This window comes from Daucus carota, chromosome 2, assembly GCF_001625215.2.
Source record: "Daucus carota subsp. sativus chromosome 2, DH1 v3.0, whole genome shotgun sequence".
Taxonomy (NCBI): domain Eukaryota; kingdom Viridiplantae; phylum Streptophyta; class Magnoliopsida; order Apiales; family Apiaceae; genus Daucus; species Daucus carota.
The window spans coordinates 58,541,114-58,566,256 of NC_030382.2; the positions used below are offsets into that span (position 1 = coordinate 58,541,114).

Consider the following 25,143-nt stretch of genomic DNA (forward strand, 5'->3'; position numbering starts at 1 on the left):
GGGCCGTGGACGTGATAGTTGATACAAAATTTTGTACTAGGGTTCGGGACCTGCATTGGGCTCTCTAGAGAATTTTAGGAATCTCGCTTCAAAAAAGCATCATATACTTTTTCTAAACTTTTCATTTTGCTGAAAAGCTTAGAATTTAATTAAAAAAATAATTACATTTTCTGAGCAGTTGAGAGATAAAGATAAGGGATACCTATTCTAGAATTGTGTTGAGATGTTTTAGAAAAATTAAAAAATTTAATCAATTTGATTATCCGGAAAAGAACAATATATTTGTAATGATTCTCCACTTCATCAAGTTTTTAATTTTTTTTGTTTAATTTTAAGGAGATTCACCGTAGACAAATCTGAATACTAGCCAGTACTTAAAGTTTTAAGAAAAAAAAATTTAAAAAACGAGCTGCAACGGTCGGATACGAATCATAATCAAATCAAAGATTACAGCTTCTAGCAGATTTACCATTAACAGATTCTAGCTGGCACAGTTTGTAAAACTCTGCATTTTTTAGAAAAACTTTTTATATTATTTTTTTTTCGAGATTCTTAATACAGTAAGGTACATACAAATATAGACCCTTGCAGAAATTATAAATAGGTTATTCATGTTCCATTGTTTTTCATGTTAGTCTAGAACCATTTCAGTCTCTTCATTCATCGTATTTTTGCAAAAGATAGTCTAGAAACACTTCAGTCTCTTCATTCATCGTATTTTTGCAAAAGATATTCTTTCTGTCATCTCTTGTTATCTCTGGTACAGGTATTTCTATCTTTTCATCTTCTGTAACATAAATAGTTGCATTGTTTGAAAATTCAGTAAATTAAAAATCTATTGAAATCTGCTACAAGTTTTAGTTAATGGTGATGATACCCTTTTTTTTCATTTCTTTTATTATGATTACAGTGGACTCACAATTTTTGTTCTGCGAAGGATTTGAGAATAGAAGATATGGAGAAGCTGTACGAAAACGATGGATTTGCAGTGGCAGGGAGTGAAAATGGTGAGACGAGTAATAGAGTAAATACATCTTTCGGAGATGAAATAAACCAAACAACTGAGAATAGAAAAAGGAAAGAGCCTGAAGGGAGTTCCAGTGGTGAACAACCAGACGATGGTGATCAAGATGATTCTCATGTCCAAAAAAGAACAAGAGTTATCTGGACAAGTGAAATGCATCGAAAATTCGTCGAGGCCATTGCACAATTAGGGGAGGATAGTAAGTTTACCTGTTACTATATATTTTTCTCTCATTTTTTCATCCAACTGTCTCTCGCATAAGATATGCATACATCTCACCTTTCCGCGCCAGTTCTAAATGAAATCTTACTGGATTGTGACCATGCTAGCTTGTTTTTATATGTGCACAGGAGCTTTCCCAAAGAAGATATTAGAAGAGATGAATGAACCCGGACTTACAAAAGAAAATGTTGCCAGCCATTTGCAGGTATTTAATTTTTGTTGCACGTGTTCATCCATTTCTTACTGAGATGCAATATTTGCTGCATTCGAAGGGAAGAAATTTTATGCTTTCATAGTCATTCCTAATAAGTTATTCACACGAGTGGAAAATTTTAAGCATGCATTAACATTAAAAACGTAATATTCTATTGGATTAATATCTAATCTTACATTAACAATTCAGGATTATTTATCGCATAAATATCATCACGCGTGCAATAATCTGGTATTAAAATCAATTACTTCCAATCCCGCGTACTCTTTATGCTGTATATAAATATCTATACATTTATCATGCGTTTCTGTAGCTTTTCACAAATCTTCTGAAGTTTGCAACTCCGGGCCGATTTTTGAAAAATTCAGAAACTTTCAAATTTTTTATAGCCTTCATACAGAACTTCTCTACCTACTTTAATCAAAGGTTTCTTTCATCTCTCAATACATTTTTCTCGAGATGACTGATATTAGTTGAAATTGTGCAGAAATATCGTCTAAGCTTGAAAAAGTCCCTGGTGGAAAGTGATTTTAATGCAGATACAGGGAGTACTAAGACTCCATACATCTATAACTCTTCTCTGGGAAATTGCCAGCGGCATTATATGGGCACATCTCAAATTGGATCCAGAAACTATCTCCCGGTATCTACTTCAGATCATTCATCACTTTACAGAATAAATTACACGGGCATTGGTTCTTCTGGAGTCCGTCTAGCACCACCATCTTACTCGCCTTTGAATGGAAGCTTCGGAGATCATGGTGGTGAGAAGGGAGACAAATTGTTGAGCATTTTGAATAAGAGGCGTTGCAGTAACACGTCTGACCATCATGCAACACGTTCCAGCACTAGCCATTGTGCATTTATGGGACTACAATTTGCTGATGATGGAAAATCACTATTAGTTGGTGGTCCGAAGAGATCTGAAGGCGTTCCAATAGAAAATTATTCAACCAACAGTGATTTTTATTATCAAGAATCTGCAGCGCCAGCATTCCCAAGCTTTAGCGTCGAAAAATATGCTCAGGATTCTCCTTTGCCACCGTTACCAGAATGTGAAGACTACTTGGAAGAAACTACATTGCCTCTACCAGAATTTTATGTAGAAAATTCTTTTCCGCCATTGGAGGATACGGTGACTTCTCAACCAATTATAACTAATTCACCATGGAACTCAAATATGAACATGGCCTCCGATGCTCTCATCAACCATGAAGTATCGCTACCACCGTTACCATCAGAAATAACATGGGACTCGTATCCGGCCTGCACCACTATAAACTCAATTCCCCAGACTATGACTCAACATAGTGTATTGCCATCAGAGTCACAATGGAATGCGAATAATGAGGAGCAAGAGCTTCTTCTTCCATGGTCACCATCTGAAATTCCTTGGAATCTCGACTTGGATCCTGTCCCTTAATCATTTGGTGAATGTGCCTACTGTGCAGCCAGTAAGAACATTCTTTTCTGATGTTGAAGAAGACAGAAACAAGATACAGGAAAGTTGCATCCGTCTAGCACCGCCATCTTACTCGCCTTTGGATGTATCGTCATCTTTGCCTATCAATGATGAAAACGTGCACAAGCAATATAGTCTAAGGACAGAGGTGATTAAAAGCTCTGAGTTTTGGTGAGTAATAATATTCATCAGGACCAAGAAATTCTTCTTCCATGGAGTAGTCTAGAGTTGGATGATGGATCCGTTCCCTGAAACATATTAATGCCAACTTCTTCGATGATCGAAAGCCACCATCAGTCATGTTCCAAACATGTCTTCATTTCACGTAAACATGTGATGAATGTACTTACTGTGCAGCCAGTAAGAACATTCTTTTATCATTTTCAATTTGACAGAAACAAGATACAGGAAACTTGTCAAGAATACTTGTTACTCCTATATACATTAGAATTAGAATAGTGTGAAAGAAGAACAAAATAGAGGGGTGATTTACATATTAAAGAGGATTATGTATATCCAAAATTTGAAGTTTCAAACATTTTTGAAAGATGATGTATAATTGTTGGATCGATGGATGCGCTTATATTGGACGGGGGAAATCTTTTAGATTTAATACTCGTATGATCACAGTTAATGTCGATTCGAAAAATAATTCGTCTGTTTTAAATCTTTGATACTGATATATTTTGAATTCAATACTCGTGTAATAAAAATCTCTCGCATTAAGATGATTGCATGTGCAATTTTGTAAACTCGTCAGATTTGAATCTTGGTTCACCCAAAAAATGGTGTGGTGTCCGCAGTACACACTACTGATGTGTACGCAACATTTCAGACTTCAGAGCTCGTATTCCTCCGTTTCAAAATATAATTTATTTTGAAAAAATTAGATACTTTTAGATTAAAAAAACAGTGTATTTTCATATACTTGTTTACTTTTTTCCTGATAAAATTTTAATATCTAAATTTTTATTCAGAAAAAAATCTGAAAAATAATATATAAGAATTTGATTTTTTTTTCTTCCACAGTCAATTATGTGCAAAAAAGACAACGATTATTCGGGAAAGTATTATAATACTACAGCGGACACCAAGATCCTGCATTTTATTAGTTATTTGGTTGGTATTTAAATTTTTGAAATACTGGCCTTTACTTAACAAATCTATTAATTTAAAAATATTTTAAATCAAAATATAATTTAAATTTACATATGTAAAATATATTTATTTTATAATTATTTGAATTAAAATAGATATAATTATTAAATAACACAGTATTGCTTACTCTCTCCGTCCCACTTCTTTTGTCTTGTTTGAGTTTTTATGGTCAAATTGACCAAATTTTGACCGATAATAAGTAATTATTTTAGCATGATTTTTAAAAATTGAAAAAAACATCTAAAGTAGATTAAATGTAGATTCTAATGATATATTTTTTGTAATTTTTTTAATTATTTAATATCTCAGTCAAAGTTGGGTCAATTTGACCACAAAAAATCAAACAAAACAAAAGAATTGGCATAAACGAAGAAGAAAAGTTTTACTATTAGGCAACATGCAATTACAATGAGAGCTTTAGACTATATATAGAATCCCGAACTATACACACGATTGTATCTCTACGTCTAACTAACTCTAACAACTTTTGCCAGCTATGCTATGACGTTCCAGCCAGCTATGCTATAGCGTTCCACCTGGCTATTTTATAGAGTGCTAGCACACTCCGTGTTCCTTTTAGCTTGCTATTTCACTTCAAGAAGTTAATTCAAAAATTCTGTAGCAGAAGTATATGAACAATTCCAATAATCTCTTCATGGCTTTGAGGTTAGACTGTGCCATACTGGCGCGGTGCCAATCAAATTAAGGAGGTGGTGTTTGTAAATAAGTTATTAATTAATTTTCGATTTGCAACCTAAAATTTGAGAAGTTCAAGGTTTAAGTTTTTAATAGTTTTTATTCTTATTTTTAAAATTTTAATTTATAAATATGTAAAATCATTTATCATATTTTATAATATACTAGCTTTTTGCCCGTGCTTCGCACACGGAAATTGTTAAGGTTCCATTAATTTTTTATAATTTTAACTGGCTATCGATGATTGAGATAAAAAATATATCAGTAACAGATATCACATTTACAAATTACTTTTTGTAATAGCTATAAGATAATTAATTTTTAAACATATCTCATAATTAGAAATTACTTCTTATAATTAACCTGTAAATAATTAATTTCCAAATATGAAAAGCATATTACTCGAGGCATTATTATCTACACAGATCATAGGATAGAATAATGTGTAGTAAATAGTGAAAATATATTCCTCCGTTTTGAAATATAAGACGCTTCACTTTTTGGCACACACTTCTAAGTCAATTGACCGCTTAATTAAAATTATTATTTTTAATTATTTTTTCTGAATTATAATATTAATCATATATTTTTATTCGGAAAAATAAAATTTTAAAAATAATAAGTTTAACTATACATTCAAAGGTTTTCAAAATATGTGCCAAAAAGTCAAACGATTTATATTTCAAAATTTTTATTAATGAAATTTTTAAGGTGACAATTTCATTCACAATTTCATCGAATTTTAAATTAATAATAATTGATTTAGTGATGCTCTTCAAATATAAGAGTGAACAAATATATTTTGAAATCATAAAATGTTAATGTAGTATTTTTTTCATATATTAATGTTAATATCGAGTAAATTAGTGACAATGAATTGTAATAATTAAATTAATTAATACTTGATATAGTAATACCCTTCTAATATAAGAGTGAACAAATTTATTTTTGAAATTGAATTAATAATCAAAAATATTCTTGCCTTTTTTTTAAAAAAAAGATAAGCAGTAGATTTTATTGATAAAATTGTTAAGGTGGTAACCCTGTATTGAAGGGCTGAGCCCTACCAGTATACACCAGATTAAGCTAATCAAGCTTTCAGAATCCTGAATTTAAATACTTAAACATAAAACAAAAGATATATAACAACTTTAAACTAAAACTGAATAAACTGCAGAAGGTGAGGGGGTTGCGTCTTGCAGAACATACAACTTCCATTTAATCAATGTCTATGAAGACATTGTCTACAGCTCCCACCACTACCTGCTGGAGGCTCATATCTTGCCCGAAAGCTCAACCCCGACAGAGCATCAGGAAGCGTAGACGTAGTGAACCACCAGTAGAAACTTTCTCAAATGTTTCGCCTCCTGCTTTTCATTTGACAGCAAATGTTATCACCTGAGAGACCTATATACAGAAAATGATCATGTCTTTTATATTCAATCTGCAGAATAAACTATATGCGGTGACTTGGTTTATGTTTGTGTCTTGTATAGCATAATTATTTGTTTGGTGTGAAGTGTCAAAGAATGACAATAAAATGTTGCATAACTTTATGAGTTCATGAGTTCGGTCATCCGCGATTCTGATCATTCTGAGCAGCAAAAGCCTCTTACTTCAAGATGAATGAAGACTTCGTCAGTGCATTTGTGCAGTAATGATTTATGCTGTCTTGTTGGGGGCATGAGGTCTAAATCTTTGTAGCGTCTAAGAATCTTACTTGAGTCTAAATCTTCCACATATTTACAAAATCACATTATGCCATTAAACAACATTAAACCGCATTTCTTGACTGTGCATAAAAGAATCATGACTTATGTTAACAGAGGTAGCGTGGAATAACCTGAAAATTCAGCGCCCTGAATCTCCTTTCTCGAGCAATGAAGCCTAATCTGTAATTGCACTCTAAATTCCTAAACACGATAATGGATGAGTGCTAGGTAATTAACATTTTAAATATGTAAAATACCGATAAATAGGTTGATCAGAATATAAAACACTTGAAGGTGAGTTGCTGTCATAACTTGGCGATGACGACGAAACATTAGTATATGCATACGTGAAAGGAAAATTACTTGCTGATGGTGTTCTAATGCCCGAGGAACCTGTGAAACACACAATGCAGATGTCCAATAAGCAATTACATGGTAGGTACATTACATGCCTACAGCGAATGTCACAACAATACTGATGGCAAGTACATTTCATGTCTATACAGAAAACTCCACAACCAAAATGATCAACAACATAACTTGCATGAGATACTAATGAGCAAGAAAGCACGGGTATAAAACCTGTTATTCGAGATATCGTGTCATTGTTAAAAGCATTGTTCGAATAAAGCTTGCATTTGCCTTTGACAGCGAAGAAGCTACTGAAGGGAGGGTAGGAACCTGGGGTGCATTCAAATTAATGCTTAAAGAGAAATTGATAAAGAAAGAAGGGTGACCTTTGGAGCTTGCACAATTGACCTGTGGTTTTGAGGAGAAGTGAGGTGGGGTAAAAGGCAAAATTTCATGAGAATTCTTATAATTGAGTTAAACAAAAACTTAACAAAACTAAAATCCGCAAATGATTGGAATTTGCTACTTATATACAATGTGCAAAAATGATAATAAATGAAAGCCTAAAGCACATAAAGAGACGTTTCCACATTTTTTTAAATATTTATAACCAACACTATCTATAGCATTCTTATATATTTGTGCAAACTATCCTTGATACAGAGATTACTATTTAATTTTCATACTTTCTAAGAGCTATATTTACAAAGTATTCATTTCTAATAAATTTAGACTTCTACCATTTACGGTCGATCAATATAAAATAATTTATTAATATTATTTTTTTGTCACAATATACATTAATAATATTAAATAAATATAATAATCTAATATATATATATATTTATCTAATCTATTTGCTCATGTATGTAATTAAAATTTTATAATTTTGACAGCATTTTCTTGCTAATTCTTTGACTACATTCTTATACCAAAGTAACTAATCTTTTAACTGCATTTGTATACAACAAAAGGAGAGATTATTACACATGTATCATCAAAAATAAAAAACATCTGCTGAAATTAAACTATCAGGTTATCTGACCTCTTTTAAAAGACATCCATATTTTAATTGAAAATAAAAATTACTCCTTTTTCAAAAAAACATTAAAAAACGGGATCAAAGTTTTTTGTAATAGACAACGAAAATGAATAACTTGATCAGTAATGCAAATGGAACCAAGTATGCAATCCATAATTTAATAACTTGACTATGCAAGAAAGATACAATTCTACCACCAATGCATGTAATTTTACACATATGCAATGGGGTTATTTACTAAATGGGGTTATATGCAGTGGGGTTCTATGATATAAATGGGGTATATTAGAAACCTTGATTCGCAAAGACACTGGTAGGATTTTCTTTGATCTTAGTTGTTGCTCTTTGTTGAAATAGAGCTGTAAGCAAATGCGAGGTAGATTTCAATGATATCAACATGCCACAGAATAAAATATTCTGCAGAGGTATAATGCTGCAATCCGAGATAAATGTGAATTTTAACCATTCTTGCAAAAATCCATATATTTCGTTTAGAAAATTTCAAGAAAAACAAAGGATGAACAAATCAAAACCTGGAAGGACCTCCATGGCCTGCCTCTTCGGAGGTGGCAAAACATATTTGTTTGTTGTGTCTTTCAAAACCGTATCTGCAATAAGATACACAGGAGTACATCGAAAACCACACAACAAATATCTTTCGACTTGCTAAGTATTTAAATTGGATTTGAATGTGACAAATAACAGATGGGATATAATTACAATACAACAAAGGAGAACAGAAAATCTAAACACATAAGTAATTTAGGGGATAGAACAAAGAAAAATTCACCGTGACCATGCGTTGGGCGACTCTAAGTTGGTGCTTGGATTGCCAAACAGTTTTCTCCTGTCAAACCTTCAAAGTAAACGGATAATTTACATGATGTAAAGCCCAAGAACAAACATCCAATATTTTACGAAAACATAACATAAAGCATAGTTACCATTCAATCTCGAGGAGCGGTGTCAAATATTTGCTTGGTATTACCATTGGAATCAGCTGCTTGAAATTGGCATTCACACCAAGAGGATTAATTTATAAACATCAGACTCATTTTTGAGTCTATATTCACAGCACCTGAATTTAAATTGCCTTTAAAATGATAGTATAGCCTTTAACAATCGTGTATAATAGCAGGCCTTTGCTCTGACCCGTAAAATCACTTATAATAAAATCATTATCTGAAATTGGAATATTCCCTAAAATAACTATCATCCTTACTTTGAATGCGGAAGTCATCTTCTTCATTGGTGCATTTTATCAAACACTTGATGTAATAGTACTGGAAAACAGATTCAACAACATTCCAAGGTGTAGTGATCCGTGGATAAGGAACCCGCTAATTACGACCTGAGGCAGAGCAAGAATAAGATGCAAAGCACACACAGCAACAGTTCCAACGAAGGAAGGACAAAGCAGGCTTACCGGTATCGCCGGAAGAAGGAGATGACGGTCTTCGGGGAATGGATGCATTACTTGCAAATCCCAAAAATGGCTAAAGACGGAAGACAAACAACAAATCGGAAAGCGGATTCATCGACAATGAATGTCTGAAAACATACCGGACATGTCGTGTGCAGCCTCGATGTGCTCTGTGACTGATCAGAGAAGGAAGAAAAACGTGCTGCAACTACGCCACAGATGGTACGCCTGAGATCACGTCTCAAAAATATCAGTAATGATTTTTGAGAAGTATATTATAGGTTGTTCTTGGGAAGAAGAAAGTAGATGACGGATTGTTATTGGAGAGAAGATCAATGAGCATCAGATGCATCCATGAAAATTGGTTATTCTGGGACGAAAACAGAAGATGGTTCAAGCAGAAGTCCACGGTGAAGAATTTGAAGCGAAGAATTTGAATTGATGTTGGTGAGATAATGGAAGCTAAATTGGTGGGAGTGATGGGAGGAAGTTGTTACAAAGTGATGCTTGTATATGGGTTAACGTGGTTAAAATTGCCAAAGATTTGATTAAAAAACGGGCATGACCCATTTCACAGGAATGTAGGTAGAAAAGTAACTGTCGGGTCGGTTTATATCCATATGCTAAATGGGCATTAGCAGGAATTTAGAATATATTGATATTGATTAGTAGTTTTTATCCTTATACATATTAAGAAAATTTATCTAAAGAGACTTACTTATAATAACTTGAATTAAAAGCAAATAAACAGGTCAGCCAAACGGTCCTAATATTGGCCCGCTACTAATATTAGTTTTTAGGCTAGTTGGATTTTCTCTAGTTTGTTTTGATTATAGTTTGATTGTTCTTCCTAATGAGAGTGTGATTTTTCTCCTTCTTTTGTAAGAGTTGGTTTGGATTCACGGATAAAAACCTTCCGGGAATTACATTTGTGATTGATAGCTCAAACGGAATTTTTAGAAAAGATGGTGAACACGGAGTAAGGACCTATACATGTACCATCGTCAATTTCAACATCGCTTATTTGTCTCATTTTTGGTATGAAGACAGGCATGTTATTTTTTTTTTATATTTGTTCGACTCGTTTATTCTTATAGATGCCGTATGACTATTATTTATTGAATTATCTCTTTTTTTTAATTAAAAAAACAAGCGAAAAAACAGTTGATTTTCTTAACCATTGTCAACAATCAACAATCTGCAGAAATATTCATGCAGTCAAGGCCGGAAGAGTATACTTATAAATATTGATGGCCATTTTTATTTAGAGGAATTTTTTTAAAAAATAATAATTTATAAATGTATGGTCAAAAATCTTTAAAATACGTGAAAAATAGGTCAAATGAATTTTATATCCTAACATGGGAGAATTTTATCATTTATTATCTGAATTTTGTTTCAATGATACTCCCTCTGTCCCATTTTAATTTGACTTTTGACACGTATACTGAGTTGTAAATATACAATAAGAGTTTAGACTCTAAATTTTTATTGATACAAATTTCATAAAAAATAATTATGCTTGATTGTGATTTTTTTAACATACTATTTTTAAGATCTAAAAAAATCAAAAACAGGTACACTCATGTACTGAGAAGTGAGAACTGAATCAGCCTCGAAGTTTGGGCAGGCCAGAGGCAGCGTGTCATTTCATCCACGCCAAGCCCAAGCAAGTGTGGTGCTGGGCCCAATGAATCACTATTTATTAGACTAAACATAAAACAGCTGCAAAAACAATTATTTCGGAGAAAGTGCTATAAAATAGTTTAATTTTTTCTTTGAAAATAAATAAATTTTATTTAATGTTAAATATGATTTTTTTTTTTAAAAAAATTCCCAGAAATTCATAAATAAATATTTTTTTTATAAAGGCAAGTCTTTGTTTTAATAAAGACTTTTTTTGCCAAAGCCCAAAATAGGACGTGCTTTATCTCTTTGGAAAGCAAAAGAAAGGACATATTCAAAAGTTTGAAATGTGAAACGAGCGTGAGCTGGGAGCTTTATGCAGGTTGACAAGAAGAGATGATGAAATTCTGTCAAAAACAATGATTGTTAACTGCCAAGACATTATTTTGTTCGTTATGAAAAGAGTATCGGTGATCTGGTGGTACTATTTTGCGTGACAAAATTTCCAACTTTAAATTTTAGAAAGGGTGGTATACGGACATATTGAATATAGCAATAGCCAATATGCATGAGGCGTTTCAAGAAAAATAAAATGATACTCCCTCCCTCTCTCTCCTCATTTCCTTACGTTACTTTTTAACACGTTTTTTAACCCTCATTTAAAGTATAGTTCTATAATATATTTTTAATTTTTTTTCTTCGAATAAAAATTTGATATAAAAATTTTTATTAGAAAAAAAAATTTTAAAAAAAGATTATAGAACTATACTTTACGGGAATCTCAAAATACGTGTAATACACTGAAGGGACGGAGGGAATATGTAGTAGTGATTTTTTAAATTGCACATTCCAACTTGCTATTAGTGAGTTTTTATTTTTGAGTAAATGCTATTAGTGAGTATTAATGTAAAGAATATTAAAATTAGATTTTAAACATTATACAGGATTATAATATTTATAACCAAGAACTGAAACTTTTGTTTTTTTTTTATCTTCCAAGTATAAAATAAAATAAAACAAAACGCCGACAATATATTTCAAACGATGGACACGAGACTCTAACGAGTGTTGCATACCGTTTCTGTGAACTCCGATATTCACGTGTCAACCTTTTGCTGGTCAAAGCTGTCCGATGTCCTGTACTCTGTCATTAAAGCTAGGTAATCACTGCAAGAGCATTACACTACTTCCAATCATTCCAATTATATCCTGTTTTTTTCTTTTTTTCAATAATATTCGTTTCAACATAATTCTATTTAATTTGATAATTAAGTGCAGAAAATACATGAAAATTCAAATACTCTACCGTTATAATCACTCCTATATTTTAATAAAACAAAAGCTCAATGTCAAACCATACCCACCTCGATCTGGTCACACCCTCCCGAAACATATCAAGGGCATTTTCGTCAACTTACAAGTCTCTCGTATAAAGAAAACCTTTTTTCAAACCCTGACCCACCTTACGTTGTTTAAACACGTGTACTTCTCTGCCACCTCAGTGCCTCGGTAAACGGATCAGTTTCAAAAAAGTAACAGTTTCAAAATTAATCACCTATCTCAACGGTCAGAACCAATAAACTCAAATCCTGACCGTCCAATCCCTTATATCTTAATCTCAATGGCTTATAATCAGCCATTCATCTCGCTGCTTACATCAGTTTTAAACTACATATCCAAAGTACATGTATTAATAAGAGTGAAATCTGGCCAGACACAACATCACAGCCCTGACACTTGTTTCTTGTCAAGACCCAAGAGCTATAATTTGAAAAAAGATTTGATTTTTGAATCTGCTCACCTCTACACTCTTCTTCACTTGTCTTCTTGCCTTAAATCTTGGCTTTTCAAAGCTAAAGAATTTATCTCTTTGTACCAAAAATTATTTTTTGAGTTCAATTTTACTCTGATTCTGAGTTTAGCTATCTGGGTTTTCTGTTTCCTTGTGAATCGTCACAAAAAGATGAGACTTTGAAGCTAAAATCCCACAAATAAGTGTGCTTTGAGTTTGCTGGATCATAAAGGTAGAGTCTTGAATTATATTACTCCTTTATCTAAGTTTTTACTTTTAACAAATAATATAAGGTCTTTCTTTTTTAATTGTCTAACACTAATAATTCTGGTTTGTATTTAATATTTTAGTTTGTGCTGGTAGGTATTGATAGCAGTGAAAACAGTTTCTGGGAGGATTCTAAAGGTCAGGAGCTCTGGTAAATGATAGCAACAAAGAATTGCATTTGAGACAATGTAAGTATATTGGTGTTTGGTGGTTTAATGTCGTGGTCTGTTCTTTGTGGGTTTTGCTCCCTTTACAAGATATTAAATACATTCTCCAGAAAATTGTATAGTTGTAGATAGTACTAGATAAAGACTCTGCCCTCTCTTCAAAGCAAAGTCTCTCTTTTTCTCATGAAGTGCTTACAAATATAGAATAATTATAATATTTGATGTAGGAACTAGGAAGGGATAAGTATGGAATATTGTAAAATAAAAAGAGAGTAAATATTTTAAGCCTTGGATTTAAGCTAAAGAATATGATCTCTAACTCTTTAAGTGATATTAATGCTCTTACCTAATTGCTCTTCACATTTTGTGTATAAATCAATACATGTGGCCTGATGTGAAAGTTATGTGCATTTGTTGGTGATGACATCGACTATAATGGATGGCTGTGGTATCTGAAAGTTGTTTCTTCAATTTTTAGTAGCTTCTCTTGTTGTTTCTTTGAAGTTTATTGTGATACTACTTGATGTTACTTAATAAGGCTCTTGGAGTGGACTCATGTGTGCTAATAATGCGCTACTACTTTGATGTATGTTTGGCATTTGCTTTCTGTGGATAAGAACTTTGTGAGCATAAAGATTTCATGAAGCTACTCCTCTTGGGTCTTTCTGCATTCATTTCTTAATGTTTATATGTATATAGTTTTATGTTTAATGATAGCAGCTGCTCCACAACTTCGATTTCTTTAAATGCTAAAATGATGACTTCATTATTAATCTAGTATGGATCACCTACTTTTTGGTCTGGCTTCTCTATAATTTAGTCTAATTTCTCTTAAGGCTATTTTGATCCAGACACGAATTTCATATATGTGCATTCCTCTTATCCGTAAAACAATCTGTATCAAAGTTTACTTTCTTATGTTTCAGTTTAGCTATGTTTAATTTTGACTAATATCTCCGATCAGCTAATTTGATCAAACACAAATCTTGTTTAGAAAATCGTTTCCTTTCATAAGTTTATTACCTGCAAAATATATATTTGTGAATTTCTGTTATCCATAGAAGAATTTGTATCAAGTTTTCACTTTTTCGTGCTCCAGTTCAGCTATATCTGAAGTCATGGTGGAGGAGATTAGAAATGATGATTTGGAAGGTAGAAATGATGCTGTGATGGAACAATCAGCAGAAGAGTGGTTAGCACATGCCCAAGAAAATGTGCCGATTGCACTAGGAAAAGCAAGAGAGGTCAAGGGATTTTCAGGTAGGTGGAAAGTCATAATTTCAAAATTGGAGCTCATTCCATCGCGCTTATCAGATTTATCAAGCCACCCTTGTTTCTCGAAGAATACACTCAGTACGGAGCAGTTGCAGGCTGTTGCAAAGACTCTGGATGAAGCAATTGAATTAGCAGAAATTTGTGTAAAGGAAAAATATGAGGGGAAACTTAGGATGCAGAGTGATCTTGATTCCTTGTCAGGTAAATTGGATTTAAATCTCAGAGATTGTGGTCTTCTGATCAAAACTGGGGTGCTTGGTGATGTCACCTTTCCTTCAACAGCTTCAAATCCCACTGACTCTGAAACGGCCACACATTTTAGCATAAAGGAATTACTGGCCCGACTTCAGATTGGACATCTAGAGGCAAAAAACAAAGCTATTGATAGCCTTGTCGAGATCCTTCAAGAGGATGAAAAGAATGTGCTGGCTGTTCTTGGAAGGAGTAATATTGCTGCTTTAGTCCAATTACTAACAGCCACCTCTCCGAGGATCAGGGAGAAGACTGTCACAGTAATCTGTTCTCTTGCGGAATCAGGAAGCTGCGAGAGTTGGCTTGTTTCTGAAGGTGTTCTTCCACCTCTGATAAGGCTTGTCGAGTCTGGTAGTGCAGTGAGTAAAGAGAAATCGTCAGTTTCTCTGCAAAGACTGTCAGTGTCAACAGAAACTTCTCGTTCAATTGTGGGACATGGTGGAGTCGCGCCTCTGATTGATATATGCCGAAGTGGTGATTCTGTTACACAGGCTGCAGCTGCTTGTACTCTAAAAAACATATCTGCTGTTCCAGAAGTGCGTCAAACTCTTGCAGAAGAAGGAATTGTTAAAGTAATGATCAATCTCCTTGATCATGGAATTCTATTGGGATCCAGGGAATACGCAGCTGAATGCTTGCAAAATCTCACCTCAACCAATGATAGTCTTCGAAGGTGTGTTGTAGCAGAAGGTGGAATACAAAGTCTATTGATTTACTTGGACGGTCCACTTCCTCAAGAATCTGCAGTTGGCGCATTGAGGAACTTGGTCAGCTCAGTCTCCGAGGAAATCTTGATCTCACACGGGCTTCTACCAGTACTGGTTCATGTCCTGAAGTCCGGATCATTGGGTGCACAACAAGCAGCCACCTCAGCAATATGCCAAATTTGCAGCTCCATAGAAATGAAGAAAATGATCGGTGAAGCTGGCTTCATTCCTCTGCTTGTTAAAATGCTGGAAGCTAAATCAAATAGTAACCGGGAGGTTGCAGCACGAGCACTATCAAGCTTGATGAATCTTTCACACAACTGCAGAGAAGTGAGACGGGATGAAAAAAGCGTGCCAAATTTAGTCCAACTTCTTGACCCGAGTCCTCTAAACACCGCTAAGAAGTATGCAGTCACTTGTCTTGCCTTGCTCTACTCGAGCAAGAAGTGTAAGAAGCTGATGATCTCGTATGGCGCCATTGGATATCTCAAGAAACTCACTGAGATGGACATCCCAGGTGCAAAGAAGCTGCTGGAGCGATTGGAAAGGGGGAAGTTAAGAAGCTTGTTCAGCAGAAAGTAGGGGCAAGAAGAGTTTTCCTGAATTATGTGTAATGTAATGGAAGTATATTCTCTTATGCTTGAAGTTTCATGATCTGTATGAAACGTCTGGTTTGTGACATTAATTAAGATGTTTAACATTGTGATATGCATATGCAATTATCTTGTACATTGCATTGTAATCAAGAGGACTGGATGCAGAACCTTTGGTTGTAATATAAAGCTTCTCTTTCATTTTCTAGGAACACAGAAACTCCCTTATATTAAATATCGGTTTTTCTAGTATGTGCCCATGGGCACATGCTAAGCATTAAAACCTATAAATTTGGAGAGTTTTGATTGGCTTACCTTCTCTAATAATGGTAGACTCCCTGCAATTACAACAACCACACCAATCAAAACCCTCCAAATTGATGGATTTTTGTGCTTAGCATGTGTCCATGGGCACACTAGACAAACCCATTAAATATAATACTTGTCGTTCACAAAAATATGAATACTCAATATTCTGTAAGAGACCAAAGAGAAAGTCAGAAAGATATTATTAGATTAAGAACCCTCCATGTATCATTAGATTAAGAACCCTTGACATTCAGGAGCTAGAAAAATATCACACCACCAACACATTTTGCACTTGAAACGGCCTTGATCCATCATTTATGAGAGAATATGGAAATTCAAATAATTATTAAGTCTACCAGGTGTATTCGATTGGGATTTAAATAATTATTAAATCTAAAAGGAGTGTATTCGATTGGGATTTTAAAAGATTGTATGTGATTTTGATTTTGTGCGGATTCTTGATAAAATGTCGCAGAGTTGATAGGATTTAAGCACAATGCTTCAAAATCCCATTGATTTTGGTGGGATTTCAAAAAATTTAAAATACACTGAAGAATGCCACAAAATTCATCATTTTATAAAATGCAAAAAAATCAATCAGCATTTGAATACCATCAGATTTTAATGGATTTTAAACAATTCCAATTGAATATCATCGGATTTTAAAGTATAATTTAAAATCCCAATTTAATAGCACCAGATTTTATAGCATAATTTAAAATCCCAATTGAATACCTCAGGATTTTAATGGATTTCCAACCATCCTAATCGAATACTCTCGGATTTCATGAATGCAAAAAAATGTTTTAAAATCACAATTCAATACACCCCTCTAAATTTAAGGTATTGGATTTCGTTTTGGTTCATGTATATTGTATTAAAAAATAAGAAGAATATGCTTGTAAATGAAAAATAGCATTTTTTATGTAATTTTTAGGGCAGACAGGTTAAAGTGACTTAAAATTTTGTACGATAAAGCGAACCAAAATTTTTTTAATATGATTTGCACTGTGTGAGATGTCATGAAGACCCAGTTTTATTGAGACCTCAACTATGAAAGCATGGCTTCTAACAAATAAAATATGCCTGTTGCAGAGTATAACTAGAAAAGTATAAAATAGCCGTTGTATTAATAGTTTTCATTTTTCATTATCTATTGAACTCGTAAGTGGTTGTGGTATGATATGGTCACGATACATCGTTATAAAAAAAAAATGTTATTATTTAAATAAATATAAATATAATATATTATTTATAATTTAATAATAATTGATATGAATTATTTCAACATATCTTTGGATGTTTATAAAAAAAATAGAACAAACGTTATGTAGTGGAATAAATTTTTGATAAGAAACGAGAAAATTTTACATATCCTATATGAATATTATTTATAAAGCCTTTTTTGTTTTCAATTTTGGTTGAGGATTTCAAGTGAGCCAGAGACGAGAGTTGCTATCAATGGGCTTTCGTCATCGGTTTTCAATAAGCTAATTTAGACGTAGCTTCTTGAATGACCGGGAATTGGCCACAGGCCACGGAGAAAGTAGGTCATATACAAATCTTAGGCCCATTAAGTATTGGAAGCCCAAATCAGACTACGATTTTGTACTTTATTTCTGAAGTTTTGATATTGATATTATTTGAATATTATAAACCATACTATGAAAAAATAGATTACACGATTAGTTTTTTTAGACCTTTTTTTCTTCTAACCAGACTAAAAACTCTGTTATATAATTTATTCTTTTAATTTTAAATGTAAAAATAAAAAATGATTGGAACATAACGAATATTAGAATTATTTTACAGGTGCTGTACGTCGCATATGACCGGAATTAAAGTAAGATGGGAAAAAACATAACGCCATTACCATTTATATTCTTGCCTTGCATAGCACACACTTCTGTTCTGTATATGCCGCTCTTTTTTAAATGCTCTCTACTCTCTAGATCTTCAGTCTTCACGGGAAGAGCGTACCTGAGCGCGTGTACCCGTGCTAACTATCATTTCATTTTGCGTATACCGCTTTTCTTAGTATATTTTTGACAAAAAATCTGGATTTTCAAAACTAAAACTTAGACGTCTCTTTCGACCAATCAATCGGACATAAATTGACAATTGATCTGCGGATTGATTAAAACTGCCTAATCACGTAGTCAAACAAAAGTAAATATATACACAGATTAATATTATTATTTTTATAATATTAAATTTTGACTATGCGTGAAAAATAAAAATGATTTCATTTGAAATAATCGTCATTTTATCTTTTATGTATTATAAAGTGAAAAAGAATTATGTCTGCGATAATATTTTTTAAGTATTATATTCTTGTTATGAAAGAAAAATTGAAACAATAACAGATAATTTTTGATTTTGTGATAAATATATAACCGTAATATGACTGGAGAGTATCATTTCTAGTTTCATAAATTATAAGAAAAAATATATAGTATATCTTTTCGAAAACAAACGATATGGACCTCAGAAATAGCCCCGAAAGGTCCAGTTCATTGCGTATAAGTATTCTGTTTTTCTGCTAGAACCAAACCAGATCAAGATGCCAACAAATTGATTTGTTGTTCGTAAATACTCCCTCCATTCCAAAATAATAGTCGCTTTGACTTTGTGCACGTATTTTGAGGTGTAAAAAAAACATACTTCTACACATTATTTTTGAAATTTTCTTTTTCTGAATAAAAGTTTAACATCTCTATTTTTATTCAGAAAAAGAAAATTTCAAAAATAACATGTAGAGATATGTTTTTTTTGCTCCTCAAAATACGTGCACAAAGTCAAAGCGACTATTATTTTGGAATGGAGGGAGTAAATCCATTTATCATGTAAACATTATCTTGAATCTTGATTTATACCCAACAAATCCCTTTCAATATACAATCACATCGCATAAAATTTATTATTCTCAAATTTAACACCATAATAAATTCACTCGGTAATCGGTCTACATAATTCTTTCAGCTTCTCCCCGGTTCTCCCTCCATACAATTTCTTTAGCTTGTCAAAAATCTCTCTCTCTCTCCATCTCTCTCTCTCCCTCAATTGTGAGGTGATCACCAACCATGGCTAATTCTTACAGCAGTACGAATATCTTGCCACATAATTTGACGTTATTTAAAAAGAAGCATATTAATCTTTACTACACAGCAATTGTTACTATCTTATGCTCTATGTTCTACATCATCGGCGTATGGCAGCACGGCGGCGGCGCCACCGGCGACACGGTACTGCTCAGCACGCTTCCCTGTATTCCACGTGAAAACACCACCTTAAGAATTGACCCTTTACCGGAACTTGACTTCTCGTCCCACCACAAGGCCGAAGACATGCAGCCCGCGGAGGCGCGTGTGAAGCACTTCCCGCCGTGTGACTCGAAATTCAGTGAGTACACGCCATGCGAAGACGCGGAGAGGTCGTTAAAGTTTGACAGAGAGATGTTGGTTTATAGAGAACGGCATTGCCCGGAAGATGACGAGGTGTTGTCGTGTAGAATTCCGGCGCCGTTTGGTTATAAACAGCCGTTCCGGTGGCCGGAGAGCCGTGACGCGGTTTGGTATGCTAATGTGCCGCATAAACACTTGACAGTGGAAAAAGCCGGGCAGAATTGGGTCCGGTTCGAGGGGGACCGGTTCAAGTTCCCGGGCGGTGGGACCATGTTCCCTAGAGGTGCCAATGCTTACATTGATGATATCGGAAAATTGATCAATCTTCGTGACGGTTCTATTCGGACGGCTATAGATACCGGTTGCGGGGTAAGTTGCTTCGAACTTATAAGTCGTATTATAATTTACGAAAAATCTTCTTCTTCTTCGTTATTTGCTATATTTATGTTATTCTCATTCTGGGTCATAATAATTATAAAAATATTAAATTTCAGGTTAGTTCTATTAAAAATATAAATAATCCATATTTTTGTATAATATAGCTATATATTTATAATTAAAGATGAATTTTGATTTACGAGAAAAGAAAACGGGAGAGGAAATGATATTGTTAATATTTTTGTCATCCATGTTACATGAGACAAAGTTTAGGTCAAGAACGTGTAATGAAGAAATGTGGTAAGTGGAAGTGGGTGAAAATTTCCACAATGGTGTAACAATTAAGCGACAAGGGGCGTGATACTTATGGAACCTTGCTTAATGGAAGGTTTTGGTCTAGTGGTTAAGATGAATATATTCAGAGAATCAATTATGCAGAGATAATCACGATATTGATATACTATAATCTTTCGAAATCTTGATAATCTTTCGAAATCATAATCACGATAATTTTTAGGTAAAGCTTAATATGGTTTCTTCAGGTTGTGAATACGACCCGCGTTTTGGATTATTGTTGTCATTAGTACTATAATTAGAGGTGCTTTTACTGCAGATGAAGAGTGGTTAATTAGCTGGCATTTTATAGTACTGATTACTAGTAAATATAAAATGTAGCATCTCTACCATTAAGTATCTATTTGTTGTTTATTAGGCAGGAGTGATGTCTGGAAAACGACCCTTGGGTATATAAACAGATAAAATTTAATTTTATATATTTATAGAAAACTTTATTATGGGAAAAAGTATCTTTTATAATAAAAGATAATGTGTGTAAAATAAATTTCGTACACACGTTTGTTATACTTGAAGACCGAATGAGATTGATCCTCACGTTTGTATACTCTATCTAGTGCATGCATAAATTTAGTTTTCACATATGATTAATTATTATAAAAGTAATCTTAAATCAAATACATTGCATTTGACTGGATCTTGTTTTTAAAAATAATGAATTATAATTTATAAACATATAGAAATTCGGTAAAATAATAAAATATTACTTTATCGATAAAGTAATAAATTATTATTATATCAATAAAATAATAATTTCGGTAAAGTAATATTTTTTTCCGGTCCGAGAGGTATTACTTTAAAGAGGTTTAACTGTAGTGAAAGTCTGGGAACAACTTTTCTCCATACTAAATTTAGTTATTCATAATAAATATATCTTTTCGTTAATATTAATTTTTTTGATAAATAGACTATAGCGGCATGAAGAAATAATGCCGGGGATGTGACGCAGAACGGTAGAGTAGTTGAGCCGGATTGTGTTAGAAAGTCTTGAGATTCTAAAGGGTTGGTATTGATGTTATGAATTTGTATGGAGAAATGGCGTCACTATTTCCAAAATATAGCACATTTGGCTTATAAAAGTTGGCTTCATTATAAAATAGGAGTATCTTCTGGCAGAAATTGCGATTTTGCATAATTGAATAACTTAAATATAAATGAATTAGGTAATTTATAGACTTTCTTGTTCTAGAAAAGGACTCACCAGGCCCGTGGTAAACGACTAAAAATAATAAATTACAGGGGCCAATAATGTAGATTTTCCTATTTCTTCTTGTTTTTGTTAAGCAGGTTGTCATATTGCCAAGATCCGAGACTCGGACAAATTTTAGTCTGGAGATTCGTTGATTCAGAGAGTAGTCATCTAACACAGCTGAACTGTGAAGTACACTGGAATAGATTGATATACAGTACTAAGAATCCTAGGTTCTATATTCTAATGCAAAGCAAAGAACACGAGGTTGAGAGATAAATTTGAGTTGATGACAAAAGCATTTATCAGATGTTAGTACAAGTTAAGAATGATCTTAATTTTCTAGGCTATGCATATTAGATATTCTTTAGTGACTTTCTTGTGCAACGCTCAGCTCGCCCATTGATCTAGACTTTTTGCAGAAATTGGTTTAGTCGTCAAGTAAAATATGTCATACACTTGTCTGGGGGTGGTCCATTTCATTATGTCAAGCGATGATGTCTGTGATAAGTTGGTGATATATTCTTATAATGACTTCTAACAAATTTATACATGTATCATGATTTCTATGAAGGTGTTTTTTTTACCAAATCGCATGTGTTTGAATTCTCTTTTCAACATTTTATCCTGCCTACCTTGACATTGAATTTTTGTTCTGCCACTGGTAATGAAGTAACATATGTACTTCGCAACTTGTATCAAGTCCTGGTAGACGTAAAATTGGTCTTCCCTGCACCCTCGTCCTGATCCTAAATTGCACCTCTGGTTGTATGCTGTGTCAAAATCCTTATGTTAGCTTGGTTGTCCGTTTCAGAGATGCTTTCGTCGGTTTTAATAGCATAGATAAATTACTTAATAGCATATTCTTTTTCATTCTATGCCAAAGAAAACTTCCACCTTAAATTCAAAACAAATAATCTTCAACATTGTCAAAATATTTTACACATTGGCTAATATGGTAGAAATGATCTATTTCGGTCTCAAAGAATATGTAGGACTGACAATGATAGTGCAGGTCGCAAGCTGGGGAGCATACCTTCTGTCAAGGAACATATTAACCGTGTCATTTGCACCAAGAGACACTCACATAGCACAAGTGCAGTTTGCGCTTGAGCGTGGAGTCCCTGCACTGATAGGTGTTTTGGCTTCTATTCGGCTACCTTACCCTTCAAGAGCGTTCGACATGGCTCATTGTTCTCGTTGCCTCATTCCGTGGGGAAAGAATGGTAATCCATTTCTAATACAATGTGCTGACACTTTTTATTGCACCTCACTTTCAGTGAAAATTGAGCTTGCTTCGAATTTCTGAATGGTATCTGTTTGTGCAGATGGACTTTACTTGATTGAAGTTGATAGAATATTAAGACCAGGTGGATACTGGATTTACTCTGGACCACCTATAAATTGGCAGAATCGGTGGAAAGGTTGGGATAGAACACCCAAAGATCTTGAAGATGAGCAAAATTTAGTTGAGAGTGTCGCAAGAAGTCTGTGTTGGAAGAAATTAGTACAAAAAGATGACATTGCTATCTGGCAGAAACCAACTAATCATGTTCATTGTAAGCTCAACCGGAAGGTGTTCAAAAAACCGCAGTTATGCCAAGCACCAAATCCAGATAAGGCTTGGTAATTCCTTATTTAAAACAACTAGGCATAATAATACTATTTTTATGTTTCAATTGCTATGGTATTCAAGAAACCGAAAGAGAAAAAAAGTCTAGACATGACATGTTGATTTGTACACCACAAGCTTTTGATATCAATAACATTCCTGGGCTCCTTATTGCAGGTACACTAAATTGGAAACATGTTTGACACCACTACCAGAAGTGAAGAACATAAAAGAAACTGCAGGTGGGCAGCTGGCAAAATGGCCTTCAAGATTAAATGCAATACCGCCACGAATTGCTAGTGGAAGTGTAGAGGGAGTTACGAATGAAAATTTCACCAAAGACTCAGAATTATGGAAGACGAGAATACTACATTACAAGTCCCTGGACCATCAGCTTGCTGAGAGAGGAAGGTACCGGAATTTGCTCGACATGAATTCTTATTTAGGAGGTTTTGCAGCTGCACTTGTTGATGATCCTGTGTGGGTCATGAACATTGTACCCGTTGAGGGTCAAATCGACACCCTGGGAGTTGTTTATCAACGCGGACTTATTGGAACTTATCAGAACTGGTATGCCTAATTTCTCTGCTAAGAGATATAAGCTTACATTTTACTACTTTAATTAACACAGTTCTCTCTACTTTCCACTTTTTTAGGTGTGAGGCCATGTCTACATATCCAAGAACATATGATTTCATTCATGCTGATTCTATATTTAGTCTCTACAAAGATAGGTACGTCTATGATATTTATTTCTACTACCTCTTTATAATAAAATAGGTATAAGACTGCGGACATTCTGATGCGAGCCTCATGTACTAATCTCAAAACTTTGAGCCTGTTTGTATTGATTTAAGTCTCGATTTAAGTCACGTTAAATCATAAGTCATAATTTTAAGTTCAGTCAAACGGGCTCTTTCTATATTTTACTAAATTCAACATCTTTATGTGCAACAGATGTGGAATTGAAGATATTGTGCTGGAAATGGACAGAATACTGAGGCCACAAGGCAGTGTCATCATAAGAGATGATGTTGATGTCTTGTTAAATGTCAAGAACATTTTAGATGGAGTTGAATGGGAAAGTAGATTGGTGGATCACGAAGATGGGCCTCTTGTAAGACAAAAGCTACTTATTGCAACTAAACAGTACTGGACTTCACCTGCAGCCATTGAGCAAGATCCACAGGCCCTTAATCGAGCTTCCTAGCGCTACTACCTTCACAATTTTTTCATACATTTCTTTTATATAGTTCTTTTTTTACCATCAAATGCTATATTGTTTGACTCTACCTGGCCCACAAAAAATAGATAATATTTAAATGAAAAATGAGATTAATTGACCGAATTAATTTTTTTGTGTGCCAATATTTTTCCAAAAGTAGATTATTTATAGTACTTAAATTATTTTTAATGTGTACATTTAATTCCGAATTTAAAAGGCTACAAAGGCCGCATCTCCATGGGTTTATTGCTTATCATTAATGGACTGTATGCAAAGATAGATCCAATGTCCCGTGTACTCTTAATCTTGAACCCTGTTTCATTTGCCGATTACTTTCTCGCCGTTTAATTTGTTGTCCATCTAAATTTTTAATAATTAAATTGATAATAAAATTAATAATTAAATTGATATCATTTAAAAAAATAATTATATTAATAAAAACACTGACTTATATATATAATTATAAAATATAAAAAAATTATAAATATGAACTACTATTTTAATATATAATTTTTATTTTTGAAATTATCTTTTCAAAATAATGAAAGAAAGGATTTTAATATTTAAAACAAATCTGGTTCGACCTTTGAAAAAATTAAGCATGATAAGTAAATAGAGATATAAAAAGTAATATATTATTGCATATTATTTGGGAAATTATGATACTCCTTCCGCCCATTCCAAATGCT

The 25,143-nt window shown here is 33.5% G+C and overlaps 4 protein-coding genes across 39 annotated transcripts; 3 read left to right on the forward strand and 1 right to left on the reverse strand.

Moving 5' to 3' along the window:
• The first annotated feature begins 955 nt into the window (after window positions 1-955).
• LOC108207898 (two-component response regulator ARR12) lies at window positions 956-2,883 on the forward strand. Its single transcript, XM_017378327.1, has 3 exons — window positions 956-1,223; window positions 1,375-1,451; window positions 1,948-2,883. The coding sequence occupies exons 1-3, from the start codon at window positions 956-958 to the stop codon at window positions 2,881-2,883; spliced, it is 1,281 nt and encodes a 426-aa protein (XP_017233816.1).
• A 2,974-nt stretch (window positions 2,884-5,857) lies between these two features.
• Window positions 5,858-9,834, reverse strand: LOC108208006 (uncharacterized). Of its 28 annotated transcripts, none has more exons than XM_064088481.1 (10): window positions 9,308-9,834; window positions 9,104-9,232; window positions 8,826-8,881; window positions 8,672-8,737; window positions 8,415-8,489; window positions 8,175-8,314; window positions 6,801-6,881; window positions 6,620-6,689; window positions 6,329-6,391; window positions 5,858-6,183 (listed from the first exon to the last, which is right to left on the reverse strand). In XM_064088481.1, the coding sequence occupies exons 2-8, from the start codon at window positions 9,128-9,130 to the stop codon at window positions 6,682-6,684; spliced, it is 453 nt and encodes a 150-aa protein (XP_063944551.1). In that variant the 5' UTR covers window positions 9,131-9,232; window positions 9,308-9,834; the 3' UTR covers window positions 5,858-6,183; window positions 6,329-6,391; window positions 6,620-6,681. The 28 variants fall into 28 exon arrangements, with proteins under 28 accessions (XP_063944551.1, XP_063944561.1, XP_063944559.1 ...); XM_064088491.1 differs by adding an exon at window positions 7,071-7,247 and having other exon boundaries at window positions 5,858-6,391; window positions 6,852-6,881; XM_064088489.1 differs by adding an exon at window positions 7,071-7,247 and having other exon boundaries at window positions 5,858-6,502; window positions 6,852-6,881.
• A 2,783-nt stretch (window positions 9,835-12,617) lies between these two features.
• LOC108206351 (protein CELLULOSE SYNTHASE INTERACTIVE 3) lies at window positions 12,618-16,172 on the forward strand. 9 transcript variants are annotated; one of them, XM_017376621.2, is made up of 3 exons: window positions 12,618-12,954; window positions 13,073-13,177; window positions 14,256-16,172. In XM_017376621.2, exon 3 carries the CDS (start codon window positions 14,275-14,277, stop codon window positions 15,970-15,972), a length of 1,698 nt encoding a protein of 565 aa, XP_017232110.1. In that variant the 5' UTR covers window positions 12,618-12,954; window positions 13,073-13,177; window positions 14,256-14,274; the 3' UTR covers window positions 15,973-16,172. The 9 variants fall into 9 exon arrangements, with proteins under 9 accessions (XP_017232110.1, XP_063944567.1, XP_017232109.1 ...); XM_064088497.1 differs by having other exon boundaries at window positions 14,261-16,172; XM_017376620.2 differs by having other exon boundaries at window positions 13,086-13,177.
• Window positions 16,173-19,232: 3,060 nt separating this feature from the next.
• On the forward strand, window positions 19,233-24,581 carry LOC108205742 (probable methyltransferase PMT15). Its single transcript, XM_017375791.2, has 6 exons — window positions 19,233-20,065; window positions 22,633-22,843; window positions 22,946-23,243; window positions 23,407-23,799; window positions 23,886-23,963; window positions 24,187-24,581. Exons 1-6 carry the CDS (start codon window positions 19,376-19,378, stop codon window positions 24,437-24,439), a joined length of 1,923 nt encoding a protein of 640 aa, XP_017231280.1. The 5' UTR covers window positions 19,233-19,375; the 3' UTR covers window positions 24,440-24,581.
• The last annotated feature ends 562 nt before the right edge of the window (window positions 24,582-25,143 follow it).

Bases quoted from the DNA above. Each gene is read 5' to 3' on its own strand.
- LOC108207898 (XM_017378327.1), top strand. From the start codon at position 956: ATGGAGAAGCTGTACGAAAACGATGGATTTGCAGTGGCAGGGAGTGAA. The intron at 1,224-1,374 runs GTAAGTTTACCT...ATATGTGCACAG, and splicing joins TGCACAATTAGGGGAGGATA to GAGCTTTCCCAAAGAAGATA. The intron at 1,452-1,947 runs GTATTTAATTTT...GAAATTGTGCAG, and splicing joins ATGTTGCCAGCCATTTGCAG to AAATATCGTCTAAGCTTGAA.
- LOC108208006 (XM_064088475.1), bottom strand. From the start codon at position 9,130: ATGAAGAAGATGACTTCCGCATTCAAA. The intron at 8,490-8,671 runs GTGAATTTTTCT...ATCTTATTGCAG, and splicing joins TCGCCCAACGCATGGTCACG to ATACGGTTTTGAAAGACACA. The intron at 6,882-8,174 runs GTTTCTAATATA...TGTGTTTCACAG, and splicing joins CAGTGTCTTTGCGAATCAAG to GTTCCTCGGGCATTAGAACA.
- LOC108206351 (XM_017376618.2), top strand. From the start codon at position 13,745: ATGTTTGGCATTTGCTTTCTGTGGATAAGAACTTT. The intron at 13,780-14,255 runs GTGAGCATAAAG...TTCGTGCTCCAG, and splicing joins TTTCTGTGGATAAGAACTTT to TTCAGCTATATCTGAAGTCA.
- LOC108205742 (XM_017375791.2), top strand. From the start codon at position 19,376: ATGGCTAATTCTTACAGCAGTACGAATATCTTGCCACATAATTTGACG. The intron at 23,800-23,885 runs GTATGCCTAATT...CCACTTTTTTAG, and splicing joins ATTGGAACTTATCAGAACTG to GTGTGAGGCCATGTCTACAT. The intron at 23,964-24,186 runs GTACGTCTATGA...TATGTGCAACAG, and splicing joins TTTAGTCTCTACAAAGATAG to ATGTGGAATTGAAGATATTG.